This window comes from Mirounga angustirostris, unplaced genomic scaffold, assembly GCF_029215605.1.
Source record: "Mirounga angustirostris isolate CCGP_5_RB_7025 unplaced genomic scaffold, mMirAng1.0.hap1 SCAF_2, whole genome shotgun sequence".
NCBI classification, from domain to species: Eukaryota; Metazoa; Chordata; class Mammalia; order Carnivora; family Phocidae; genus Mirounga; species Mirounga angustirostris.
Window position 1 is genome coordinate 70,852,705 of NW_026991710.1, and position 25,171 is coordinate 70,877,875.

Here is a 25,171-nt window from a genome sequence, read left to right on the forward strand (position 1 = left end):
CAGTGGCTACAAATTCTCAGGGGAGGTTTTTTTTTCTTCTTTTTAAAATGTCCATTCATAGTGTAAGTCAAGATAGCAATGTTTTCTTGTGGCCTACCTTTTCAGGGTGGGTTTCCTTTATAGTTTGCCCTTTCTGAGGGTATACTTCTGGGTCTAGGCATTATGCTTCCATTTTATGCAAACTCAAGGCTTTGACCCCATCCCCTCTGTGCAATGCAGTTCAGATCACAAAGACAACTGTATATCCCAGATACCCAGGGACTTCAAGCATTAGCTTACCTGCTTGGTCTTTGCTCCATTACGGATCCTAGTGGACTCAATCATCTAAAAGTAGGTTTTAATATTTAATGAAGTATTTTTAGATATTATGTAGCTGGGTAGTTTCAGAGTCTCTAATGCTGCAAAAGTGCTGAAAACAAGAGTCCTCAAATATATCTGTCACCTTTTTTACTTTTTCGTGTTATTATGGAAAATTACAAACATTACACAAGTAGAAAAAAAATATGATGAGCCCCAATGTACTGATCAGCAACTAGTGGCCAGTCTTAATTTTATTCATATTTCCCTTTTCTCTCCCTTTCCCACAAACTATTTTCCTTAAGAATGTTTTCAAGTTTTTATTTATTTATTTGAGAGAGAGAGAGAGAGAGCACGAGTTGGGTGGGAGGGGCAGAGGGAGAGGGAGAAGCAGGCTCCCCAATGAGCAAGGAGCCCGACATGGGGCTCAATCCCAGGACCCCGGGATCATGACCTGAGCCGAAGGCAGACGCTTAACTGACTGAGCCACCCAGGTGCCCTCCCACAAATGATTTTGAAACAAATTTCAGAAAGCAAATAATTTTATTCATAAATATTTTCATATGTATTTCATAAATATTTTCATAATGCCTCCCCTGACACACAGAAGATGTTTGGAAATGTCCAGTAGCCTTTTTGTGGTCATAATATTTGAGGGTTGTTATTGTCATGTAATGGTCATGAGCCAAGGATGGAAAGCATCCCGTAAAATAAGCAACAGTGTCACATCCAAGAAATCATTCCCAAATACAGTGTCATAATGATTTTCACCTATGTGTTCTTCTAAGGATTTTCCAGTTTTAGCTCTTACCTTTAGGTCTTTGATCCATTTTGAGTGTTTTCTGTCCATGGTATAAAGAAAAGATCCAACTTCATTCTTTTGCATGTGGATATACAGTTTTCCCAGCACAATTTCTTGAAAAGACTATCCTTTTCCCATTAAATGATCTCTGTACCCTTGTTGAAAATCAATTGACCATATAGGCATGGAGTTATTTTGGAGCTCTTTATTCTATTCCATTGGTCCATATGCCTATCCTTATGCCGGTACTACACTGTTGTGGTTATACTAGCTTGGTAGTAAGTTTTAGACTCAGAAAATGTGAGACTTCTAACTTTGTTCTTCATTTTCAAGATCATTTCGGCTATCCAGGGTCCCTTGAGATTCAGATGCATTTTAGAATGGGTTTTTCTATTTTTGCAAAAAATGCCATTGGGATTTTGATAATTATACTCAATCTATAAATCATTTTGGGTGGCATTGTCATCTTAACAATATTAAATATTCTAATCCATGAACATAGGATGTCTTTCCACTTATTTATGTTTTCTTTAATTTCTTTCAACGATGTTTTGTAGTTTTCAGTGTACAAGTCTTTCACCTTCTTGATTACATTTATTGCTAAGTATTTTATTGTTTTTAATACTATTGTAAATGAAATTGTTTTCTTAATTTTCTTTTCAGATTGTTCATTGATGCGGTATAGAAAAGCAAGTGATTTCAGCATGTTGATTTTGTAGCCTGCAACTTTGCTGAAATCGTTCATTAGCTCTAACAATTTCTTTGTGTGTGTGGAATCTTTTGGGTTTTCTACGTATATGATCATACCATTGGGTGCCTGGGTGGCTCAGTTGGTTAAGCAACCAACTCTAATTTCAGCTCAGGTTATGATCTCAAGGTTGTGAGGCTGAGCCCCATGACAGGCTCTATGCTGAGAGTGGAGCCTGCTTGGTATTCTCTCTGTTCTTCTCCCTCTACCCCCCCAATCTCCCGCACCCTCATGTGTGCACACTCTCTCTCATTTAAAAAAAAAAAAAAAAAAGATCATACCATCTGTGAACAGAGATAATTTTACTTACATTCCAATTTGGAGGCATTTCTTTCTCTTGCCTAATTGCTCTGGTAAGAATTTCCAATACTGTGTTGAATATAAGTGGTAAAAGAAGGCATCTTTGTCTTGTATCTGATTTTAAGGATAAAGTTTTCAGTCTTTCACCACTAAGTATGTTAGCTGTGAATCTTTCATATATGACCTCTATCATGTTGAGAAAGTTTCCTTCTATTCTTAGTTTATTGAGTATTTTTTTGTCATAAAGGGTGTCGATTTTGTGAAATATCTTTTCTGCAAATATATTTGCTACACGAGATGATCATGTATTTTTTTCCCCTTCATTCTAATAATGTGGTATAGTGCATTGATTGTTTTTCATAAGTTGAACCATCCTCACATTCCAGGGTTAAATCCCACCTGGTCATGGCTTATAATCCTTTTAATAAGTTGCTGAATTCAATTTGCTAGTATTATGTTAAGAATTTTTGCATTTTTATTCACAAAGGATAGTAGTCCATAGTTCTTTTTTTCTTATAGTGTCTTTATGTAGTTTTGGTATCAGGGAATGCTGATTTCACAGAATGAGTTAGGAAGTGTTCCCTTCTCTTTAATTTTTTGGAAGCGTTTGAGACGGATTGGTGTTAGTTCTTTAAATATTTGGTAGAATCTACCTGTGAAGCCACTTGGTCCATTGCTTTTCTTTGTTGGGAGGTTTTTATTACTGATTTAATCTCCTTGCCAGTTGTAGGTCTATTCAGGTTTTCTATTTCTTTTTCTTTTTTTAAGATTTTATTTATTTTTTTATTTTTTAAATTCAAGAAAAATTTTTTGGTGGGTAGCAAAATTTATTGAGCAATAGTACAAAGCTCCCAAAGAGGGAGGGGACCCAAGAGGGCTGCCTTAAGATTTTATTTTTAAGTAGCCTCTACACCCAACGTGGGGCTCGAACTCACGACTCCGAGATCAAGAGTAACACACACCATCAACTGAGCCAGCCAGGTGCCCCTCAACTTTTCTATTTCTTCATGAGTTCATTTGGCAGATTGTATGTTTCTGGGAATTTGTCCCTCTTAATTAGGTTATCTAATTTGTTGACAGACAATTGTTCACAGTTTTCTTTTATAACATGTGTATTTCTATAAAATCAGTAGTAATGTCCCAACTGATGTTAGTAATTTGAGTCTTCTCTCTTTGTCCTTAGTGAATGTAGTTAAAGCTCTATCAGTTTTGTTGATCTTTTCAAAGAAACAATTTTTGGTTTCATGGTATTATTTTTATACTTACAAATATACATACTTATAAAATATGTTTTAGTACTTAGTCCATGATTTTATAACTGCTTACTTAAGTATTTTCCTTAAAAGGGTGTGAGTTACATTTTAAGGCCAGTTTCTAGCTTTATAATAGGTACTTAGTAAATTCATTGTTAAATGAACAAATGAGAGTAAGTTTAACGGGGTATACAAAAAGAAATGTATCTAAATCATAAATTCAAAGGAGGCAGGGGGTGGTTTGAGGAAAATGTGCAAAGTTAGCCCTTATACACTGAACACAGTCCAATTCCCTTAATAGCATGAGGTTTTGTTGTTGTTGTTGTTGTTGTTGTTGTTATTTAAAACAACAGTCCTTGAGGTGGACTTCTATTATTAAAGCCAGGTTTCTACATAGTTCAGTTCTTCCTCACTTCTCTTTGATGTTTAAATTCCTTGATCAAGAGCCAGCAAATAAAACCCCAATCTTATCAGGAAATAATGACTTTCTCTCTTTGTTCTCTTGCCTTACCTGAACTCGATGACTCCTGATGGTTTTGTTTATCTTCAATTTAAGCTCTGCCTCCAGTGCTCCAAAAAACCTTGCATTGCAAGTAAGTCATTTGAGTTCATTTACAAAATTAGAAGGGCATTTGGTTAATAGCAAAGTCCCTTTGATTCAGCGGGAGATGAGTTACTCAGCTTGCTGAGCTTAAACGCCACTGAAATGCTCACTAGCGGTGGGATTCTAGTGTGGTCTGATAATCCTAGAGTACCAAAGGTAGGCTTCAGTGACTCCATAAACCTTTTATGTAAATGTTGTTTTTAAGCTAGTTTAGCCATTTAGAGAAATTATTTGCAAATCATATAACTGATAAACAACTTGAATCATAGCATGGATATTTTTTCCCCAAATAAATAAATAAATGTTATTTACCTTTTTGGTTCCATTTCGTAGTGAAATTAAAAATGTAAATACTGCATATGCCTTTTTTTTTTTTAAGTGTAGTACAGAAGAACAATTTGTATCCAGAATTTATAAGGAACACTTACAACTCAATATCAAAAAAATAACCTAGTTTTAAAAATGGGCAAAAGATTTATGCAGACATTTCAGCAAAAATGTATGAATGACCAATAAGCACATGAAGAGATGTTCAACATCATTGTCATTATGGAAATATAAATTAAAGTCACAGTGAGATACCACTTCATACCACTAAAATGGCTATAATCAAAAGACACAATTAACAAGTGTTAGTGAGAGAATGTGGAAAAACTGGAATCCCCATACATTGCTGGTAGGAATGTAAAATGGTACAATTACTTTGGAAAAATAGTTCGGCAGTTTCTTAAAAAGTGAAACACAAATTTACCATATAACTCAGCGACTTCACTCCTATAGGAATCTATGTGAAAGAAATAATAACATATATTCATACAAAACCTATAAACAAATGTTAAGAGTAGCATTATTCACAATAGCCAAAAATCGGAAACAACCGGAATGTCTGTCAACTGGCAAGAAGATAAACAAAATTTGGTATATCCATACAATAGAATACTATTCAGGAATAAAAATGAATGATTCATGCTATAAGACAGATGAACCTCAAAAAACATGCTCAATGAGAGACGCCAAGCAAAAAAAGATGGTAGGATTCCATTTAGCAAAATGCCTAGAGAAGGCAAAGCTGTCAAGTCAGAAAGGAGATTAGTGGTTGCCTGGAGCTTGGGGTGGGAACGGGGAATGACTGCAAATTGGCTTGAGGAATTTTTAAAAAATATACTTCCTATAATGCATTCAGCATTCTCAGTTACATCTTCTGTATATTGGCTCAAAAGAGCTCAGCCATATACTCGCATCAATCCATAGTCCGACTTGAGATGTGTTTCCACATCCAAAGTAGATTTTGACTCTGTGGATGGGAGACCCCAGGAACCACGGTAACTCGTGCCCCATTGCAATTAAGGACTGACAGTTCTGACAACTTTAAGTGCCATCAAGTTCCCAAAACCCTTTGATCAGTGCCAGCAAGAGAAGGGGGTGTGAACCCCTGCCCTAGGGTCCATTCATTGTTTTTTTTTTTTTAAAGATTTTATTTATTTATTTATTTATTTATTTTTGACAGAGAGAGACATAGCGAGAGCAGGAACACAAGCAGGGGGAGTGGGAGAGGGAGAAGCAGGCTTCCCGCTGAGCAGGGAGCCCGATGCGGGGCTCGATCCCAGGACCCTGGGATCATGACCTGAGCCGAAGGCAGACGCTTAATGACTGAGCCACCCAGGCGCCCTCATTGGTTTTTTTTAAAGCATTTGTTAGCATTTAGAACTTCCACGCAGCTTCAAGCCACCAGACACAGCGGCTGCCCCTCCTCCAAGCTCCCCCCCACAGATCCTTAATCTTCTTAGCGCCTCTGCTGAAGAATTTGGCGCTCCTGACGACAGGCTGCTTTGGGAGCTTTCCTTTCTCCAGAACCTTGCAGTAGCCTGATTGCACCACGTCAATGAGAGCAGCAGCTCCTGTCTTGTTTTCGGCTGCATTTACCTGCTTACATCTGCTCATCACTAATCAATATTCATTGCTTATCAAGGTCAACAGTTGGGCAGAAGCTTTGGTTCAAGCGGTAATGCCACATACCAACGGTCCCTAAGTAAGCTGGGTATTAGCTGTCTTAGTCGATCCTGTGGTGATGACGCCATCGGCATCACCCATCAGCGTGCCCCCCTCCCGGGGGGGCGGGGCAAGAAGAGGGGTGGTCCCAGTGCTTGCCGGTCCAGTGGTTGGGTGGCTCACGTGGCTTCAAAGTTTCCAGGTCGTCCTCTGCCTGAAGTGCTTAGCGAGAAGGCCAAAGGGGGGTGGGGCAGGAGACAAAACTTGACAGGTGCGAAGAGCCTGTAGGCCTAGGCATCAAGGATTTGCCTTGTGGCGCAGCCAGCTAAGCCGGTGTTCTGGACTCGCCCAGGGCTGTTTGGCCTCATCAGGGCTGCGCCAGAGTGCACTAGCCTGCCAGTCGCAGAGATCTGAACCAGGGCTGAGCACGCAGCCTCAGGCTCCCGAGCCCAGGCTGGCCCCCGGCCCTGAGGCCCTCCACGGGCTAAGGCCCTGGGGGCTAGGGGTGGGGGCATGGACGGTTGAGGTGCAATGCAAGGAGTAAAGCTTGTGGTTGGGCCAGCAACAAATCAGGGGCACATTAAGAATCCAGGCCTGGGGGCGCCTGGGTGGCTCAGATGGTTGGGCGTCTGCCTTCGGCTCGGGTCATGGTCCCGGGGTCCTGGGATCGGGCCCCACGTCGGGCTCCTGGCTCGGCGGGGAGCCTGCTTCTCCCTCTCCCTCTGCCTCTCTCCCTGCTCGTGCTCTCTCTCTCTCTGTATCTCTGTGTCTCAAATGGATAAATAAAAAAAATAAAAATAAAAAAAATAAAAAAGAATCCAGGCCTGTTTGTTCCTGAAAGGATAAAAGGTCTGGATAGGAGGTGGTACTGAACGCATCAGGTAACAGCAGTCCACACTGCACAGATCTCAGCAAGGGGGTCTTTCCTCTTGGTCCCCCTGTTTCAGCAAGATGGTCTTGCAACATGGGGTCAGCCATGCAGAACCACGTATCTCCACTCCTGGCCCTCCCGGACAACTGGCAGGGCTTCCTCATTTGCTAAGTGAGGAAGAAGCTTCTACCCAAACGTATCCTTTACATGACTTCTTTCCAACCTACTATACTAGTAGGCCATGGTACATTTCAGTACGACCGGCTGCCCTTGTCACCAGATACTTTATGAGTAAGTGCTACTACTCTTCTCTAGTGCCTTTTCCGTACTTGCTTAGTCAGTCTACTGGACAGGCGTCACCTCTATTTTGTTGAAAGAGCCTTGTCACCTTAACAGCTCCACAAAAAGCGAGTTTTAAATCTCGTGAAGTCAACCTGCCGAAAGTCCTGGGTAGTGTTGCGTCTTTTACTGAGGGACACAAAGGCCAACTTTCTCAGCAGTTCGATAGCAGCGACAAGTGTTCTCTCAGAAGCAAACACTACTAGAGTTTGTGAAAGACAGCATTTATGCTTTGACTACACAGGGGATGCTGTGTGAGAAACCGCTAACGGAAGTTTCAGTATCATGGCAAGTATGTCCTCAATTTCGCTGGGATTGTAAGTCTCCCTTCTGGGACGCATCAAAGACCACAGACAACGTCACCTGCAACTTGCCAATCAATAAGATATCATTAGACGGTGAAAACTCTGGACATCAGAACTGTCCTCTGATACCATAGGAACATTCCAGGTCAACAGGTTACACGCTTATTACACAGCGCATAAAATGAATTTGCTCACAGGCCTCCCAATGACAAAATCACTTTCAGCTTTCACCTTTCACTGCAAGTTCTATAGCTATATTAGACACTTTTTTAAATGATTTTATTTATTTGTGTGTGAGAGAGCGTGCACAGCGGGGGTGGCAGCAGGCAGAGGGAGAAGCAGGCTCCCCGCTGAGCAAGGAGCCCGATGTGGGGCTCGATCCCAGGACCCCGAGATCATGCCCTGAGTCCAGGGCAGCCGCTTAACTGACTGAGTCACCCAGGCATCCCTATATTGAACACTTTTTACGGGAACATAGACCATGCATATTTTCACATAGACACGAACACGTCAGCTTCCAGGAGACCAACTATCCTTCTCCCTGGAAGTTTGGGAAATTAGAGAAGGGGGTGCAGGGGGTGCAGGAATCATAAGTTTGCAGCTAGGTTTTTGAGGCAATAGAAAGGTTCTAAAACTGGATTCGTAATGGTTACACAAGTCTATAAATTTACTAAATTCATCGGATTTTACACTTAAAATTTACAGCATTTAAATTTCAACAAAGCAGTTTTTTTAAAAAGCCAATAAACAACAATGTGTTTATCCTAAATATAGGGAGAAGTATTTCCTTACTTATTCAAAACATTTGAGAAATTGTACAAAAACATGCAGTGCTCTTTCATACACTATCTACCAAAGTTTAACATGTTGGAAGTCTGTGTGCTAACTTGTGGATGCTTATGTGTATTTCAGAATACATCCTCTCTTCTCATCTCTGTTTAATCAATGAAAAATCATAAAATTAAGATAACCCAAACGATGCAAAAACCTGAAACCATTTCTGGCTACTAGTCTATAAATCATATTTTCTTAATACTGTACAAGCAAAACAAATGTAGAAATAGGTTTATTTCAGAGGCTTTCTGCAACTATAATAAACCCTTTTTACAACATTTTTGTGCTCATCAAAAATACTGTTTCCATTGACTAACTTCATAATAAGTGAATGCTATAAATTTTAATATATAAATAACAATAAATACATTTTGTATATATTGGAGTTTATTTTATAAATACTATATGGACTCAACAATTCTTGGATTATCTGTTGTTTGTTTCTATTTAGACCAACCTGTTTGTGTTAAACACATTGATTTTTCAGATAGGTTATTATAAAACTATTTATAAATGATTCAGTTTTAGGGGCGCCTGGGTGGCTCAGTCGGTTAAGTGTCTGCCTTCGGCTCAGGTCATGATCCCGGGATCCTGGGATCACGTTCCACCTGAGGGGGGTGGTCTTTGCTCAGCGGGGAGCCTGCTTCTCCCTCTGCCTGCCACTCCCCCTGCTTGTGCTCTCTCTCTCTCTGACAAATAAATAAATAAAAATCTTAACAAATGATTCAGTTTTAGCTTTGACCAGTTAATAAAGTGATTATATAAAAATATTTATAGCATTTATTTTTAATTTTTAAAAAGGCTTCTTTTGCTAAAACAAAAGAAATCTGAATACTCCTGGACCATAGGTGGCACAAAAAGATCAAGCTCAACTAGACTTTTACTAGCAGGGTGATTAGAAACGAGTTCAGTTTAAAAAAGCACCTTATAATTGCCCTCTAAGGCTGCCATGAAGGTAGATGGGATTGTCCTTAGACTGCAAGGTTTAACTTCAGAAAAACTTTTTTTTTTAAAAAATGAGGTGTTCTGTTTCCTCCTTTATCCACCACTTCATAGAAACACAGAGTGCTCTTTCCGTCTTCCTCCTTCCTGTTGGCTCGAGCTCAAACATGATGGCTGGAATCCCTGTGGCTGACCGGGACTGGGAGATGAGTCTGACAATGGAAGCCACACAGGACAAAGCAACAAGATAGAAGGGATGTGGGTTCTTTGAAACCATGGACTTTATCCTATCTCTGGAATGCCTACCTCAAGGTGTCTTGAACATGAGGGATGAATAAGTGTCCATATTGTTTATGCCACTGCTTGTAAACTAAACTTAATCCTAGGAGTATACTGAGATCAGAGTGGTGCAGACGGAGGGAGAGGTAGGCACAAAGGCTCTGAGACAGGAAATGCCTGACACCGTCAAGGCACAGCAAGGAGAGCGTGGCTGGGGTGTGAATAACTAGAGGGAAAATGGTCAGAGATTGTGTAGGGCTTAGTGGTCGGTACTATGAGGTACTCTGAGGTATGTATTTAGTTGTGGAAAGAAGGCATCACAGGGTTTCAAGAAGACAAGTGACCTGATTGATTTATATTTTAAAAGAATCTCTGGGACACCCGGGTGGCTCAGTAGGTTAGGCGGCCAACTCTTGGTTTCAGCTCAGGTCATGATCTTGTGGTCTTGGGATTGAGTCCCGGGCTCCACACTTGGCAGGGGATCTGCTTGAGGATTCTCTCCCTCTCCCTCCACTCATGTGCACTCTCTCTCTCTAAAATAAATAAATGATCATTAATTTTTTTAAAGAAAAGACCCTCTTTTTTTTTTTAAGATTTTTATTTATTTATTTATTTGAGAGAGAGAATGAGATAGAGCATGAGAAGGGGTAGGGTCAGAGGGAGAAGCAGACTCCCCGCTGAGCAGGGAGCCCGATGCGGGACTCGATCCCGGGACTCCAGGATCATGACCCGAGCCGAAGGCAGTCGCCCAACCAACTGAGCCACCCAGGCATCCCAAGAAAAGAACCTCTTTATAAAGAAGAGACTGATGCTAATGTACAAGAATCCTCACAGTGGGTACCTAAGCATTTATTACATATTCTCTACACTTCTTTTATATGCTTAATATATTCTAGGTTATAAATTTCGTAGAAAACTTTTCACAATCACCCTTATTAACTGGCCAAAGCTAAAACTGAATCATGTATAACTTTATTTACAATAACCTATCAGAATAAAGAATGTGTTTAACACAAAGGATTTGGTTTAAATAGAAACTAAAGGGGCACCTGGGCAGCTCAGTCATTAAGCATCTGCCTTCAGCTCAAGTCATGATCCCAGCGTCCTGGGATCAAGCCCCGCATCGGGCTCCCTGCTCCGCGGGAGGCCTGCTTCTCTCTCTCCCACTCCCCCTGCTTGTGTTCCCTCTCTTGCTGTCTCTCTCTATCAAATAAATGAATAGAATCTTAAAAAAATAAAAAATAAAATAAATAAATAAAAATTCTAAAATAAATAAATAAATAAATAAATAGAAGCTAAAAAAAATAGTCCAAGAATGGTTTAGAGTCCATAGAGTATACTGATGCGCTCAGAGAGCTCCGCTTTTGAATCCTGCCTCAGGGTTTTCTTAAGTGGGTGGGTGATCTTGATTAAATCATTTAACCTTCCTAATCTACCAAAGTGTAATTATCTTTATCTCTGAAGATTTTCTGAGGACTAAGTGCTTAGCACAGTTCCTGGCACAAAGAATCATCCCATATATGGTGTCTTTATTAGTAGTAGTCACAATTATTAGACTAATAATAACATTGGATCAGAACCGTATGAAATTTCCAGTCCCTAGAGAGGTTTTTCTCTATTGTGGGTGGAGACAGCTCACACAAGCATTTTCTATTACTTGGATGACAAAACCCTTAAGCTTTTTTCTACCCTCATACTTGGAAGTCTGGAAGTACCCACTTAGGAGACTTGAATATCTAAATCATAGAAAGGAATGTCCCAGGGGCACCTGGGTGGCAGTCGGTTAAGCATCTGACTCTTGGTTTTGGCTCAGGTCATGATCTCAGGATTGTGGGATTGAGCCCAACATCGGGCTCTGGGCTCAGCGTGGAGTCTGCCTAAGACACTCTCTCCCTCTCCCTTTGCCCCTCCCCCCCCAAAATAAATAAATCTTTAAAAAGAAAGAAAGGAATGTCCCATGAGAAAATCAATTATCATTCTAATTCATATCTCGATTTCTTGTGAGCTTATTATGAATCAGTAACTATGAGGCCATCAGCACAAGTAACTGAAAAAGATCCAGTTTCTAGACCCACGTAGGTGAGGCCCAGCCTCTTAACTAGGTTGATCTTATGTCAGTACTGCTTGCCAAGTACTTGATCATTTGAGATCAATTAATCATTTGAGAACTAACTGAGGCATAGAAACAAACAAAAAGTGTGTTTGCTATGACTGTTGAGGATAAAAACTGGTATTTAAAACCATTCATGGGGCGCCTGGGTGGCTCAGTTGGTTAAGCGTCTGCCTTCGGCTCAGGTCATGATCCCGGAGTCCTGGGATCGAGCCCCACATCAGGCTCCCTGCTCAGTGGGAAGCCTGCTTCTCCCTCTCCCACTCCCCCTGCTTGTGTTCCCTCTCTCGCTGTGTCTCTCTCTGTCAAATAAATAAATAAAATCTTTAAAAATAAATAAATAAATTAATTAATTAATCAATTAATTTAAAAAACTATTCAAGCAGACTTCCAATTTCTAGTCAGGCACATAAGGACCTTGGAAGTCAGTCTACCCTAACAACAAATTAAAACTGAACAAACTAAAAAATCAATAGCTTTTCTTAGATCTGTCAGAGAAGTGAGGAAAGGACAAACTGCTTCCCCTAAAATTGGAGACAACAGGTGAACAGAAAATCACAATTTAACAGGACAAAACCCCGCAAACAAAAACCTCTGTGGAAACCAGTGCCAACGTAGGAAAACCTGAATTGCAATTGATAAATTGCCAGTGGACAGGCCTATGAGCTAAAAACCCTAAGGGGGTCCCATCATTTTTGTGAGTTTTATCTCCTGAAGTCTACTAGGTCTTCACAGGAAAGATCAGAGAAAAATCCCCTTGGGCTTCCCATAGGAAAAGTAACCATTTTGAAACAAAGAACATTCTGTTCTTAAGAAAGCCTGCCCTCAAGAGAAACTATTTTATCAGACCCTAACCTGTTTAGGTTTTGTCAGAATTTAAAATGACCTGGGAGAAGGTGAATACCCAACTCCAGCCCCCTCCAGCCATCTTGTCTTCTCTAAGGTTGGGGTAGTAGGGGCTGAGAAACATTTGTGAAGTTCAAAGCCTAGGAGCACAGGCTCACTAAAAGACTTACACCCAGTCATGGGACTGCAGAACACTACCCCTCTTTCCACACCTTACCACTACATCACTGAAGGTCTATTTACCAGCATTCCTTTCACTCAGTATGTAATGTCTGGCTTTCTTTCTTTTTTAAAAATTTTTAAAAAGATTTTATTTATTTATTTATTTGAGAGAGAGAGTGTGCGCATGAGTGGGGGAGAGAGGTAGGGGTGCCCCCAGGTGTCCCCAGATCATTAATTTAAAACAACTACTATGATTAGGGGCGCCTGCGTCGTTCAGTCGTTAAGCGTCTGTCTTCGGCTCAGGTCATGATCCCAGGGTCCTAGGATCGAGCCCCACATTGGGCTCCCTGCTCAGCAGAAGCCTGCTTCTCGGTCTCCCACTCTCCCTGCTTGTGTTCCCTTTCTCGCTGTGTCTCTCTCTGTTAAATAAATACATAAAATCTTTAATTAATTAATTAATTAAACAACTATGATTAATACAGTAAGTGTTCTTTTTTTTTTTAAGATTTAATTTATTTTAGAGAGAGAGTGTATGTGAGCAGGGGGAGGGGCAGAGGAAGAGGAAAGGAATCTCAAGCAGACTCCAATGCTGGGCTTGATTCCATGACCCTGAGATCATGACCTGAGCTGAAACCTAAACACCCCAATCGGTTAAGTGTTCTAATGAAGAAAGTAAACCTGGTGGGGTGCCTGGCGGCTCAGTTAGTTAAGCATCTGCCTTTGGCTCAGGTCATGATCTCAAGCCCCGCATTGGGCTCCCTGCTCAGTGGGGAGCCTGCTTCTCCCTCTCCCTTTGCTGCTCCCCCCTACTTGTGCTCTCTCTCAAATAAATAAAATCTTAAAAAAAAAAAAAAGTAAACTTGAAAGAATAGATAGGAAATGTAAACAGATGAAAATTCTAGGAGTCAAAAAAATGTTAGGGAATAAAAACACTGTAACAGAAATAAAGAATGCCTTTCATGGGCTTATTGGCAGGCTGAATATAACTGAGGAAAGAATCTCTTGATCTTGAGAATGTCAATGGAAACAAAGTAAAGAGAAAAAAGACTGAAAAAAAAAAAAGGAACAGAATATCCAAGAACTGTGGTACAACTATAAAAAGCATAGCATACACATAATGAGAATACCAAAAGGAGAAGAAAGAGACAAAGATACAAAAGCAATACTTGAAGCAATACTGACTGGGAATTTCCCCCGAACTAAGATCAGACACAAACCACATGTCTTAGCTGTCTGCTACAAGTTACTATAGACTGGGTGACTTAAACAGCAGAAATTATTTCTCAGAGTCCTGGAGGCAGAGAAATACAAGATCAAGGTGCTGGCAGATTTGGTTCTGGTAAGAGCCAGCATCCTGGTTTGTAGATGGCTCTCTCCTTACTGCATCCTCACATGACCGAGTCAGAGCAAGCTCTCATGTACATTTTTAGAAAAGCACTAATCCCCATTCATAAAGGCTCTACTCTTAAGACCTAATCACCTCCCAAAGACTCCCACTTCTTAATACCAAGGGGAACACAAACACTCAGCCTATAACATCACAAAACCACAAGAAACTCAGAGAACACCAGGCAGGATAAACACCAAATAAATTACACCTAAGCATATCATATTCAAGCTGCAGAAAACAAAAGACAAAGTCTTGTAAGAAGAAGTCTTGTAAAAATAAAAGACAGAGAAAAAGTCAGAAGGAAAAAACTTATTTATAGAGAAACAAAGATAAAAATTACGTCCAGGGGCGCCTGGGTGGCTCAGTCGTTGAGCGTCTGCCTTCGGCTCAGGTCATGATCCCAGGATCCTGGGATCAAGCCCCGCATCGGGCTCCCTGCTCCGCGGGAAGCCTGCTTCTCCCTCTCCCACTCCCCCTGCTTGTGTTCCCTCTCTCGCTGTGTCTCTCTCTGTCAAATAAATAAATAAAATCTTAAAAAAAAAAAAATTACGTCCAATTTCTCTAAAACCATGTGAACAAGAAGGGGGTGGAGTGATATAAAGTATTGAGAGAAGGGAACCTGGGTGGCTTAGTCAATTAAGCATCTGCCTTCGGGTCAGGTCATGATCCCAGAGTCCCAGGATCAAGGCCACCGTTGGGCTCCCTGCTCAGCAGGGAGTCTGCTTCTCCCTCTCTCTCTGGCCCTCCCCCTGCTCCTTCTCTCTCTCTCCTTCACTCTCTCTCAATAAATACAGTCTTAAAAAAAAATAAAGTATTGAGAGAGAAAAAACCCAAAACACTAACCTAGAGGTGAAGAAGAAATATTTTCTCAAACAAACTGAGGCAATTTGTTGCCTGTTTACCTTCCTTGCAAGAAACGTTAAAAGAAGTTCTTTAGAGAAAAGGAAACTAACGTTGTTCAGAAATTTGAAGACAACCACTAAAAAAAGTAAAAAAAAAAAAAAAAAAAGACATAATTTATATATTAACAAAGGAGAGAAAATAGAATCATATAAAATGCTTATTTAAAACAATAAATGCCATAAATGGTAGGGGGAAAAAGGTGGAAGACAAAAATAGGAACAAAGAACAAGGCAATAGGGGCGCCTAGGTGGCTTAGTCGGTTAAGCGTCTGCCTTCGGCTCAGGTCATGATCCCAGGGTCCTGGGATTAAGGCCCTCCATGGGCTCCCTGCTCAGTGGGGAGTCTGATTCTTCACTCTCCCTCTGCCCTCCCCCTGCTCATGCTTTCTCTCTCATTCGCTCTCTCTCTCTCAAATAAATATATAAAATCTTAAAAAAAAAGAACAAGGCAATAAAGAGAAAACAATAACAAGATATATATTAATCCGAATACATTAATAATCATTTTAAACATCAATGGCCCAAATACAATAATTAAAAGACAAAAATAGTCAAACTGGGTCAAAAGAACTACACAGTGTCTAAAAAAAACCCACTTTAGGGTGCCTGGGTGGCTCAGTTAAACAGCTGCCTTCAGCTCGGGTCACAATCCCAGGGTCCTGGGATCGTGGCTGTGTCAGGCTCCCTGCTCGGTGGGGAGTCTACTTCTCCCTCTGCCTCTGCTGCTCCTCCTGCTTGTGCTCTCTGTCAAATGGATGAATAAAATCTTAAACAAAACAAAACAAAACACCCTACTTTATTTTTATTTTTTAAAGATTTTATTTATTTATTTGTCAGAGAGAGAGAGAGAGCAGAAGCAGGGGGAGTGGCACGCAAAGGGAGAAGCAGGCTCCCTGCCCAATGTGGGACTTGACCCGAGGACCCTGGGATCATGACCTGAGCCAAAGTCAGAAGCCCAACCGACTAAGACACCCAGGCATCATAAAAACCCCACTTTAAATATAAGCACACATATAAATTAAAAACAAATGGACAAAGAAAGATATACCATGCTAATACTAATCAAAAGAAAGTCAGATTACTTATATTGAGCAGCATTCAAAGCAAGGAAAACTATCAGGATAAAGAGGAGCATTAAATAATGATAAAGGGGTCGGGGCGCCTGGGTGGCTCAGTCGTTAAGCGTCTGCCTTCGGCTCAGGTCATGATCCCAGGGTCCTGGGATCGAGCCCCGCATCGGGCTCCCTGCTCAGCAGGAAGCCTGCTTCTCCCTCTCCCACTCCCCCTGCTTGTGTTCCTGCTCTCGCTATCTCTCTGTCAAATAAATAAAATCTTTAAAAAAATAAAATAAAATAATGATAAAGGGGTCAATTCTCCAAGAAGACATAATAATCTTTAAAGAGTATGCACCTAACAACAGAGCATTAAATACATGAGGAAAAGCTGATAGAACTGCAAGGAGGAGTAGACGAATCTGCACTTATAGTTAGAGACTGTAATACCCTTCTATCAGAAATGGACATACCCACCATGTAGAAAATAAGTAAGAACATAGTGAACTCAACAGCACCATCAATCAACTGAGTATAATTGACATCTATAAACTACTTCTTTCAACAACAGCAGATTCCACATTCTTCTCAGGCTGACATGGACCAAACACCAAGATAGACCACATCTTTAAAATTTTTCAAGAAAAAAAGTCATACAATGTATGCTCTCAGATCATAATGGATTTAAACTAGAAATTTATTTAATAAAGGTAACTGGAAAATCCCAAAATATTTGAAGATTAAATATACTTTCAAATTACACATGGGTCAAAGAAGAAATCTCAAGAGAAATTAATAACATTTTGAGCTAAATGAAAATGAAAATACAACTTATCAAAACATATGAAATGCAGCAAAAACAGGTCTTAGATGAAAATTTCCAGCATTAAATGTATATATTAAAAAAGAAAAAAAATCTAAAATCAGTCATCTGAGTTTCAACCTTAGGAAATTAGAAAAAGACGAGAAAATTAAATGTAAAGTAAGAAAAGTAGAGAAATAATAAAATTATAGCACAAATAATGGAATTGAAAACAGGAGATTGGCAGAGAAAATTAATGAAGGATAAAAAGCTGGTTCTTTTAAAAGAACAACAGAATTGATAAGCCTCTAGATAAGCTAACTAAGAGATAAAAATAAAAAGAAATGACAAAGTTAATACTGATATTAATATATCAGAAAGGAAAGTGTGAACATTACTGCAGAACCCATGAACATTAAGTAAATAGAAAAGATACCATAAACATCTCTTTCCCCACAATTTGATAATCTAGATGAAATGGACCAATGAAAGACACAATCTTCCCAAACTCACACAAGAAGAAATAAACAATCTGAATAGTCCTATATCTTTAGAAACATTAAATCAATAACTTTCCAAAGCAGAAAGCACCAGGCCCAGATGGGGTCACTGGGTAATTCCATGAAACATTTAAGGAAGAAATTATATCCATTCCCTACAATTTCTTTCAGAAGACAGAAGCCAAGAGAATATAGTTAACCTTTGAACAACATGGGTTTGAACTTCAGGGGTCCACTTGTACATGGATTACTTTCAATAAATACAGTACAATAAATGTATCTTCTCTTCCTTGTGATTTTCTTAATAACATTTTCTTCTCTAGCTTACTTTACTGTAAGAATATGGTATAAAATGTTAAAAATGGTATAATATAGCATAAAATGTTATAAAATCAGTAAGGCTTCCAGTCAACAATAGGCTGACTGGGATGTTTTAGCATTTTAGCATTTTAGCACTAAAAAGAAATGAACTATCAGCCATGAAAAGACGTGGAGGAAACTTAAATGCCTGTTACCAGGTAAAAGAAGCTAATCTAGAAAGGCTACATACTGTATGATGGAATTCAGGAAAAGGCAAAACTGCACAGACAGTTAAAAGATCAGTGATTGCCAGAGAGAGGAGAGAGGGAGGACAATAGTTAAGGTACAGAGGATTTTTAGGGCAGTGAAACTATTCTGTATGATACTATAATAGTGGATACACATCACTGTACATTTGTCAAAATCCATATTACTTTCAACACCAAGAGTGAACCCTGACATAAACTAAGGACTTGGGATCATAAATGACAATGCTATCAAGGTATGTTGATCACTTGTAAGAGATGTACCACTCTGGATGGGTATATAGATAGTGCGGGAGGCTGTGACATGTGGAGGGGCAGGGGTTATGTGGGGACTCTCTGCACTCTTTGTCCCATTTTGCTGTGAATCTAAAACTGCTCCAAAAAAACAAAGCCTATTCAAAGAGGAAGTTAGACATACAAGCATCTAATGAAGAGACATGTGCAGGTAAACAAAAACACTAAAACTAGTACGATGCAGAAATTATGCAACGAGACTGCCAGGCTTCAGCTCCCAGCCCTACTCTATCAGTTTGTCACTTTGGTCAACTTCTTGGTTTCCTCATCTGTCAAAAAAAGGACACCCATCTCTGAGGTTGCTGGGAGGCCAACATAAGTTAACACACGTAAATGAAGTGTTTAGAAAAGCAGCTGGCAGTTAGTAAGTACACAGTAAATGTGAGCTATCATTAATATTAAAAGAACAAAAAAAATCAACACAATATTTTATAAAGCCCACCATGCCAGGAGACGTCATATCTGTCTGCTAGGGGAAAAAGCATACAGATTTTCTTTTTTTCTTTCTTTCTTTCTTTTTTTTTTTTTTTTGGTGTGTGTGTGTATACAGATTTTCTTAATGTATCACAAGTATGGGCCCTAAGATACAGTAGAAAATAGCATATTATGACAAAATACAATCTACAGACCAGATAATCTCTTTTGATATACTTAATTCAATAAGGCTATTTGGTGATACTGTTATAGTTTTAAGTAGAGTCATCCTTAAAATATGCAGAAACACCATATATATAAGATTGAGGGGCGCCTGGGTGGCTCAGTCGTTGAGCATCTGCCTTCGGCTCGGGTCATGGTCCCAGGGTCCTGGGATCGAGCCCCGCATTGGGCTCCCTGCTCGGCGGGAAGCCTGCTTCTCCCTCTCCCACTCCCCCTGCTTGTGTTCCCTCTCTCGCTGTGTCTCTCTCTCTGTCAAATAAATAAAATCTTAAAAAAAAAAAAAAAAAGATTGAGCTTCAAGTTGAGGAGATGTAAGATTGAACATTGAGGGAGATAAAGATTATTGCATACCATGAGTCAAAATGAGATTTTGCAAATAAAATGTCAAATCTCTTCGGACAGGGTTGTTTGGCAGGACGTATCTGCCACACAATCTGTGCTCTTTTTTTTCGAATTGAGTAATGTATTTTGTATACTCAATGTTGGACTACATTGAAACCCATTATTTTAGATTTTTTAATTTCTTCTGGTACTTGTATTCTAGGATTTCAGAAGGTACAGGAAAGGAAACAAGAGAAGCAACAAGAAAGTTTGGACAAGCAGGGCAATGATTAGACAGCAATCTAGATCAGCAGTTCTTGGGTCTTAACCTGCATCAGAATAACCTGGAAGCTAACAAGAATCACGGAGGCCCAGTTTCTCTGAAGCAGGAAGAGGTCTAGGCCTTTGCTGTTTTACCAAATTCCCCAGGTGATTGTGTCTGGACCCAAGTTTGATCTGGACCATCTGTCTAATCTCTCCCTTGCTACTGAGGGGCCAGAGAGGAAGTGGTGTGGGTGTTACCTGGGAAGCTGGTTAGAAATGCAGAATCTTGTGCTCCACCCTAGATCTACAGAGTTAGAATCTGCATTTTTTTTTAAAGGTTTTATTTATTTATTAATGAGAGACAGAGAGAGAGAGAGAGGCAGAGGGAGAAGCAGGCTCCCAAGGAGCAGGGAGCCCGATGTGGGGCTCGATCCCAGGACCCTGGGATCATGACCTGAGCCGAAGGCAGACGCTTAACCATCTGAGCCACCCAAGCGCCCTAGAATCTGCATTTTTCACAAGATCCTCAGGTGATTTATACGGACATTAAGGATTGAGAACTTCTCAACCTCTTTGCACTTTGGAATCTCTAGGAAGAGATTCTGAGTTTGGCCTGGACTTTGGGGTTTTGTAAAGTTCCACAGGCTATTTAAAACTCGGCAAAATTTGGGGCGCTTAGGTGGCCCGGTCATTTAAGCATCTGCCTTCAGCTCAGGTCATGATCCAGGAGTCCCGGGACTGAGCCCACCATCGGGTTCCCTGCTCAGCAGGGAGTCTGCTTCTCCTTCGGCCTTTCACCCCACTCATGCTCTCTCTCTCAAATAAATAAATAAAATCTTAAAAAAAAAGAATTCTCATTAAAAAAATAAATAAAATTCAGCAAAATTTGAAAAGAGATTTTATTGTTTTAAAAATTTTTACTTATTTATTTGAGGCAGAGACAGAGAGCGAGCATGAGCAGGGGGTGGGGCAGAGGGAAAAGCAAACTCCCCGCTGAGCAGGGAGCCAAACGTGGGGCTTGATCCCAGGACCCTGAGATCATGACCTGAGCTGAAGGATGCTTAACTGACAGAGCCACCCAGGCGCCCTGAAAAGAGATTTTAGAAGCTAAGATCACAGGGTATGTGGATGGCTCAGTCGGTTAAACACCTGCCTTTGGCTCAGATCATGATCCCAGGGTCCTGGGATCTAATCCTGCATCAGGCTCCTTGCTCAGCGGGGAGCCTGCTTCTCCATCTTCTCCCCACTCTTGCTCTGTCGCTGTCTCTGCCTCTCTCAAATGAATAAATAAATAAAATCTTTAAAAATAAAAAAATTTAGAAGCTAAGATCACAGCATGACTATAGGTGCAGTACTATCATGTTTATCTCAAAGGGTCTTATCAACTGCAATATTCCATGAGGTGCCCCCAACATGCTACTAAATGGAAAATGTCCATTAATGCCTCCCCAATAAGTTTAAGAGATTATACCTTTAGAATTGTTTGTTTCAGTAGTTTAGTAGCATAAACCCCCCCTTAGTTTCCCTTTTCTCTTTCACTCCCACCCAAATTAAATTCCATTTAAATATCATTTTAATGAAACTGGTGTTCAGCAAAGCACCAATAAAATGAGATTCCATCTACAACCAATGAAAACACTAAGGGTGATTCAAAAGATTGTATAGCAGATTATTCAAGAACTAGAGAGGTGAGAACAGAATGAGGGATGGAATTGAATAGATGATGAAGAGATGAAATTGCTGAGGGAAAGCAATCCTGTTCTTTTTTTTTTTTTGAAAGATTTTATTTATTTGACAGAGAGACACACACAGCGAGAGAGGGAACACAAGCAGGGGGAGTGGGAGAGGGAGAATCAGGCTTCCCGCTGAGCAGAGAGCAGATGCGGGGCTCGATCCCAGAACCCCAGGATCATGACCTGAGCCGAAGGCAGACGTTTAACGACTGAGCCACCCAGGCGCCCCTTCTTTTAGATTTTGTAAACTGTTAATGACAACTGGCTTCTAGCGACTGGATTCAATGATCCGGGGCTGCAGCTAACTGACAACCATGGCTGGTTCCCGGTATAAGGTTGTAGTTAACAACTTGTTAGACTATTGCTTCAGAGTGGCTTAATCAGAGTGTTTCACAACTGGAGCTGCAAAATAACTTGAGAGCTACACCTAAGAAACCAGGTTTTCTTTAAACTTGAGAAAGAACAGCTAGATGTTATTGATGGTATCAAAATAAAATTTGATCCCATTGGCACAAGGTTAAATTTTACAGATTACCCTGAGATACTTACCCTCTATTTTCACACCATAAAAAAAAAAAAAAAAAAAAGGTAATAAGTTGCAGACTAATGTTCCTACTAATAGTGAAAGCAGGCCAGAAACATGTACCTGAGAAAACGATGCAGAGCAATTAAATTATAAAAAGCACAAGAGTAAATTAAGATAACAGATGATGACTCAAAATAAATAGAATATTAAAAATGAGAGAAAAAAACTTTAAGAAGTAAATAAAGAGTTAAATATTTGAGAATAAGTGACAATTATTAAAATTGTATGAAGAACAGTGAACATATGAATTATAGAAGTCCTTGAAGAACCAAAGTAAGGAAATAGAACAAAATATATTTTAAAAAGTCTGCAACTCAAGAAAATTTTCCTGAAATTAAACTTAAGAAAAAAAATAAAACATGTATTCTGCACATTAAAAAAAAAAAAACCAGCAGCTACACCAAAGGAGTTTTAGTTCCAAACCTGAAAGAAGGTTTCGTTCCAAACCCTCTAAATACAATTGTTTTTTCTTTTAATCACTTTGCAAATCTTCTCCTTCCTCTTCTCTATTTCTCTAGTTTTCTTCTCAAGAGGGAAAGAATTTTGTTTCTTCTAAAAGAGCCAACATGGGGGCGCCTGGGTGGCTCAGTCAGTTAAGTGTCTGCCTTCGGCTCAGGTCACGATAATCAGGGAGTCTGCTTCTCCCTCTGCCCCTCACCCCACTCGTGCTCTCTCTCTCACTCTCTCTTTCAAATAAATAAAAGCTTTAAAAAAATAAAAATAAAAGAGCCAACAAAACCACTGCCCCCTCCCCAAAGAATTTAAGCAAAGCATTCCCCTGCTACGAGAATAACAGGTATGTAAAATTGACTATATTTGCTTAGCGTAGCATTTGGACACAGAATAATTTTGCTATAGATATTCAACAGTCAACAGCCTGAGCATGAATTTGCTCACCCACAGTTGCCACATGGGTCCGTGTGTGTGAAAGTGCTGCACATCTTCAGTGTATTTTAGGCTCTGGATCATTTGTCCTCACATGGCTGAGCAAGATAGCTCCATTTTATTTGTTCTGTTGCCTACAAATAAAGGGGGATAGTTGAAAGTGCTTTAAAGGAATAAAGGACTCTGGTTGTTTCTGGTGAAGCGGACTCATTATTCTCTCCATCAGAGAGGAATTCATTTCATTGTTTTAGAGGCATTGGCTGGGAGGATTAGGATGCTAATAGGGAGTACTTGATTTCAGAATTAGAGTAGTGGGTTCTGCATGGAAATAGACATGAAATCCAGGTCCTAAGCTGTTACAATATTTGTCAGTTAAAAACAAAAAATGTTTGAGAATCCCATGAGACAGGAAGGCCAGGCTGGCCTGAACAATACTACCCAGCCTCTGAAGAGTCCTGCCAATTCTTTGTTTTGGCTTTGCTTTCTTTAAAGCTGCTTCCTCCTTGGCCAGGAGTTGTTCATCCTCTCCTGAAGCATATTTACCAGCAGGGACACATTAAAAAACATGAAAAAAAAAAAATTCCTGTAGTTGTTCCCTTCAAGTGCACTGGCAGAGAACTTGACTTCCTGGACAGCACAACCTGTTTGTGTCTTGGGCTCTTCTCTATGAAAAGTCTCCCAAAGAGCCCAGCAGACTGCAACATTCCAGCTCATCAGTCTATACATTATCCCTCTAGGTTTGTGTTGCTTAACTCTTACCAGATTTATTTGGAAAAGCCAAGATTCTAATATTATAATACCTAAGAGTTAAACCCCTATGAGCAATGCATTCCAGTTATACTTTGAGTTGCAAAAAGTTCTTTTCTCTCTTGAAAAAGTAAACTTTTCTCCACACTATCTTCTGATATAGATACTAATTCCAACTCACTTGGTATAAACAACAATAAAATTAAACTAAAAATATAAACAACCTACAGATGTATACTTCTTTCTGAAAATTTACCCTTGTTTTCCACATTCATAAAGGTACTCTTATCGTTCCTTTGTATGTGGTCACCAGTCCCATTACTTCTTCCTTTACAATGTTGCAGGAGTCTGTCTTTTTCCATAACCTCTGACCTTACCATGGCTTAGCCCTTTATTACCTTATATCTGTTTTCTAACTATTCTCTGTCAAGAACACTGACTTCTCTAATCCAACCCACACCATCCTACACCTTGTCCCCCGTATTACCTTTATTCTAGAACCACCAAAGTCTTTCTTTATACCATTGCCTGTTGAAAAACCATTCATTCTTCTCTTTACTAAAAGAATTGGGTCCAAACTCCTGAGCCTGAGAAGCATGACCACCACAACCTGGTGTTGAGACCTTTCCCTCCTCTTCTTTTCTAGGACAGCTAGGCTGCCATGCTAGAGGGTCAACATGCACCTTAAAGTCATGCCTTTTATTTTCTCACTTCCGTTCCTTTGCTCATACTCTTGCATCTCATGGCATTCCCCACTCTTACAGCTTCAAATCCAAAGTATTTTTAAAGCAAAGATTTTCTAAGACTAACTTTCTCCATGAAGCCTTCCTTGACCAGTACAGCCTACAGTGGTCTCTCCCTACTTGGAGCTCTTAACACTTATTCTCACTTCCATCCACTTGGCAATTTATCACTTCCTGCTTCTTACATGCCTCCAGAACCACAGTCTCATCATTTAACTTTGAGATGTTTACATCTTAATCCCTTAGCTAAATAGTTCCTCTATTAATTCAACAAATATGTACTAGGTTTACTAAATGCCAGATACTATGCTAGGTATGAGGAGAAAAATCCCTATTCTCTTTATACTGTAGTGTTGTTTTTTAATGCATAACAAGTAGGTTTTAGGTATGACTATTCTACTAGAGACCCCTGCCACACTCTTCATCCAACGGAGAAATCTGCCAAGTACACTAAATAATATTAAAGGGCTGGTTTTTATTAGCTTTTCCTGGGTCTTTAACAGTATAGAGTTACCAGTTGTTGCATGAATTCAACTGGACTTCCTACCTACTGATACTTTTGCAGAAATCACATTTTAATATCACCATTGGTAACAGATTCTACAAGATGATGTCATATGGTGTACTACCAAGTGGTATAATCAGGGTTGGATCCTAGGCTACTTTTTTTTAACTAAAATCTTTTTTTTTTTCATATATTACAGGTTTATTTGAAACTTAATTCTCACCTTGAGTATGCAAAATATAAACTCCACAAAATGTTCGTTTTTTTTACTTTGTAGTTTACTAATATACAAAATAGAAGTTTGCTTAAATTTATCTTACATATTTATTAAGGCAAGGAACTATATAGAAAAAAAATTGTTCCGGTTAAGGCATAATTGGGAATAAACCCTTGTGCAAATTATTACACATCTGAAACCACAGTGCATAACAGACTGTCTACATAAAAGTCATAATATAGTTAGCCTTAGTTCTTTGAATGTCCCATTATTTTCTAAAAACTTAGTAAGATGTCAACTTTAAATCAAAAAGCTTAAATCATTTA

General features: G+C 39.7%; 1 protein-coding gene across 6 annotated transcripts in view; it reads right to left on the minus strand.

Annotated features, from left to right (window-relative positions):
- Nucleotides 1-25,171, minus strand: part of ABCG2 (ATP binding cassette subfamily G member 2 (JR blood group)) — a 144,591-nt gene that overhangs the window by 79,821 nt on the left and 39,599 nt on the right. For 2 of the 6 annotated variants that reach the window (XR_010409465.1, XM_045880780.3), the window contains exon 1: nt 22,650-22,767. The exons of 2 other annotated variants lie outside the window; for them this stretch is intronic. Coding sequence is in view for 3 of the 4 variants with exons in the window: in XM_045880780.3 (XP_045736736.1) it covers nt 22,650-22,717 (68 nt within the window). In the remaining variant the exon portion in view is untranslated. Of the gene's footprint in view, nt 1-22,645; nt 22,768-25,171 lie in introns of those variants that run through there. 2 more of the 6 variants (XM_064584777.1, XM_064584776.1) reach the window with 1 other exon arrangement.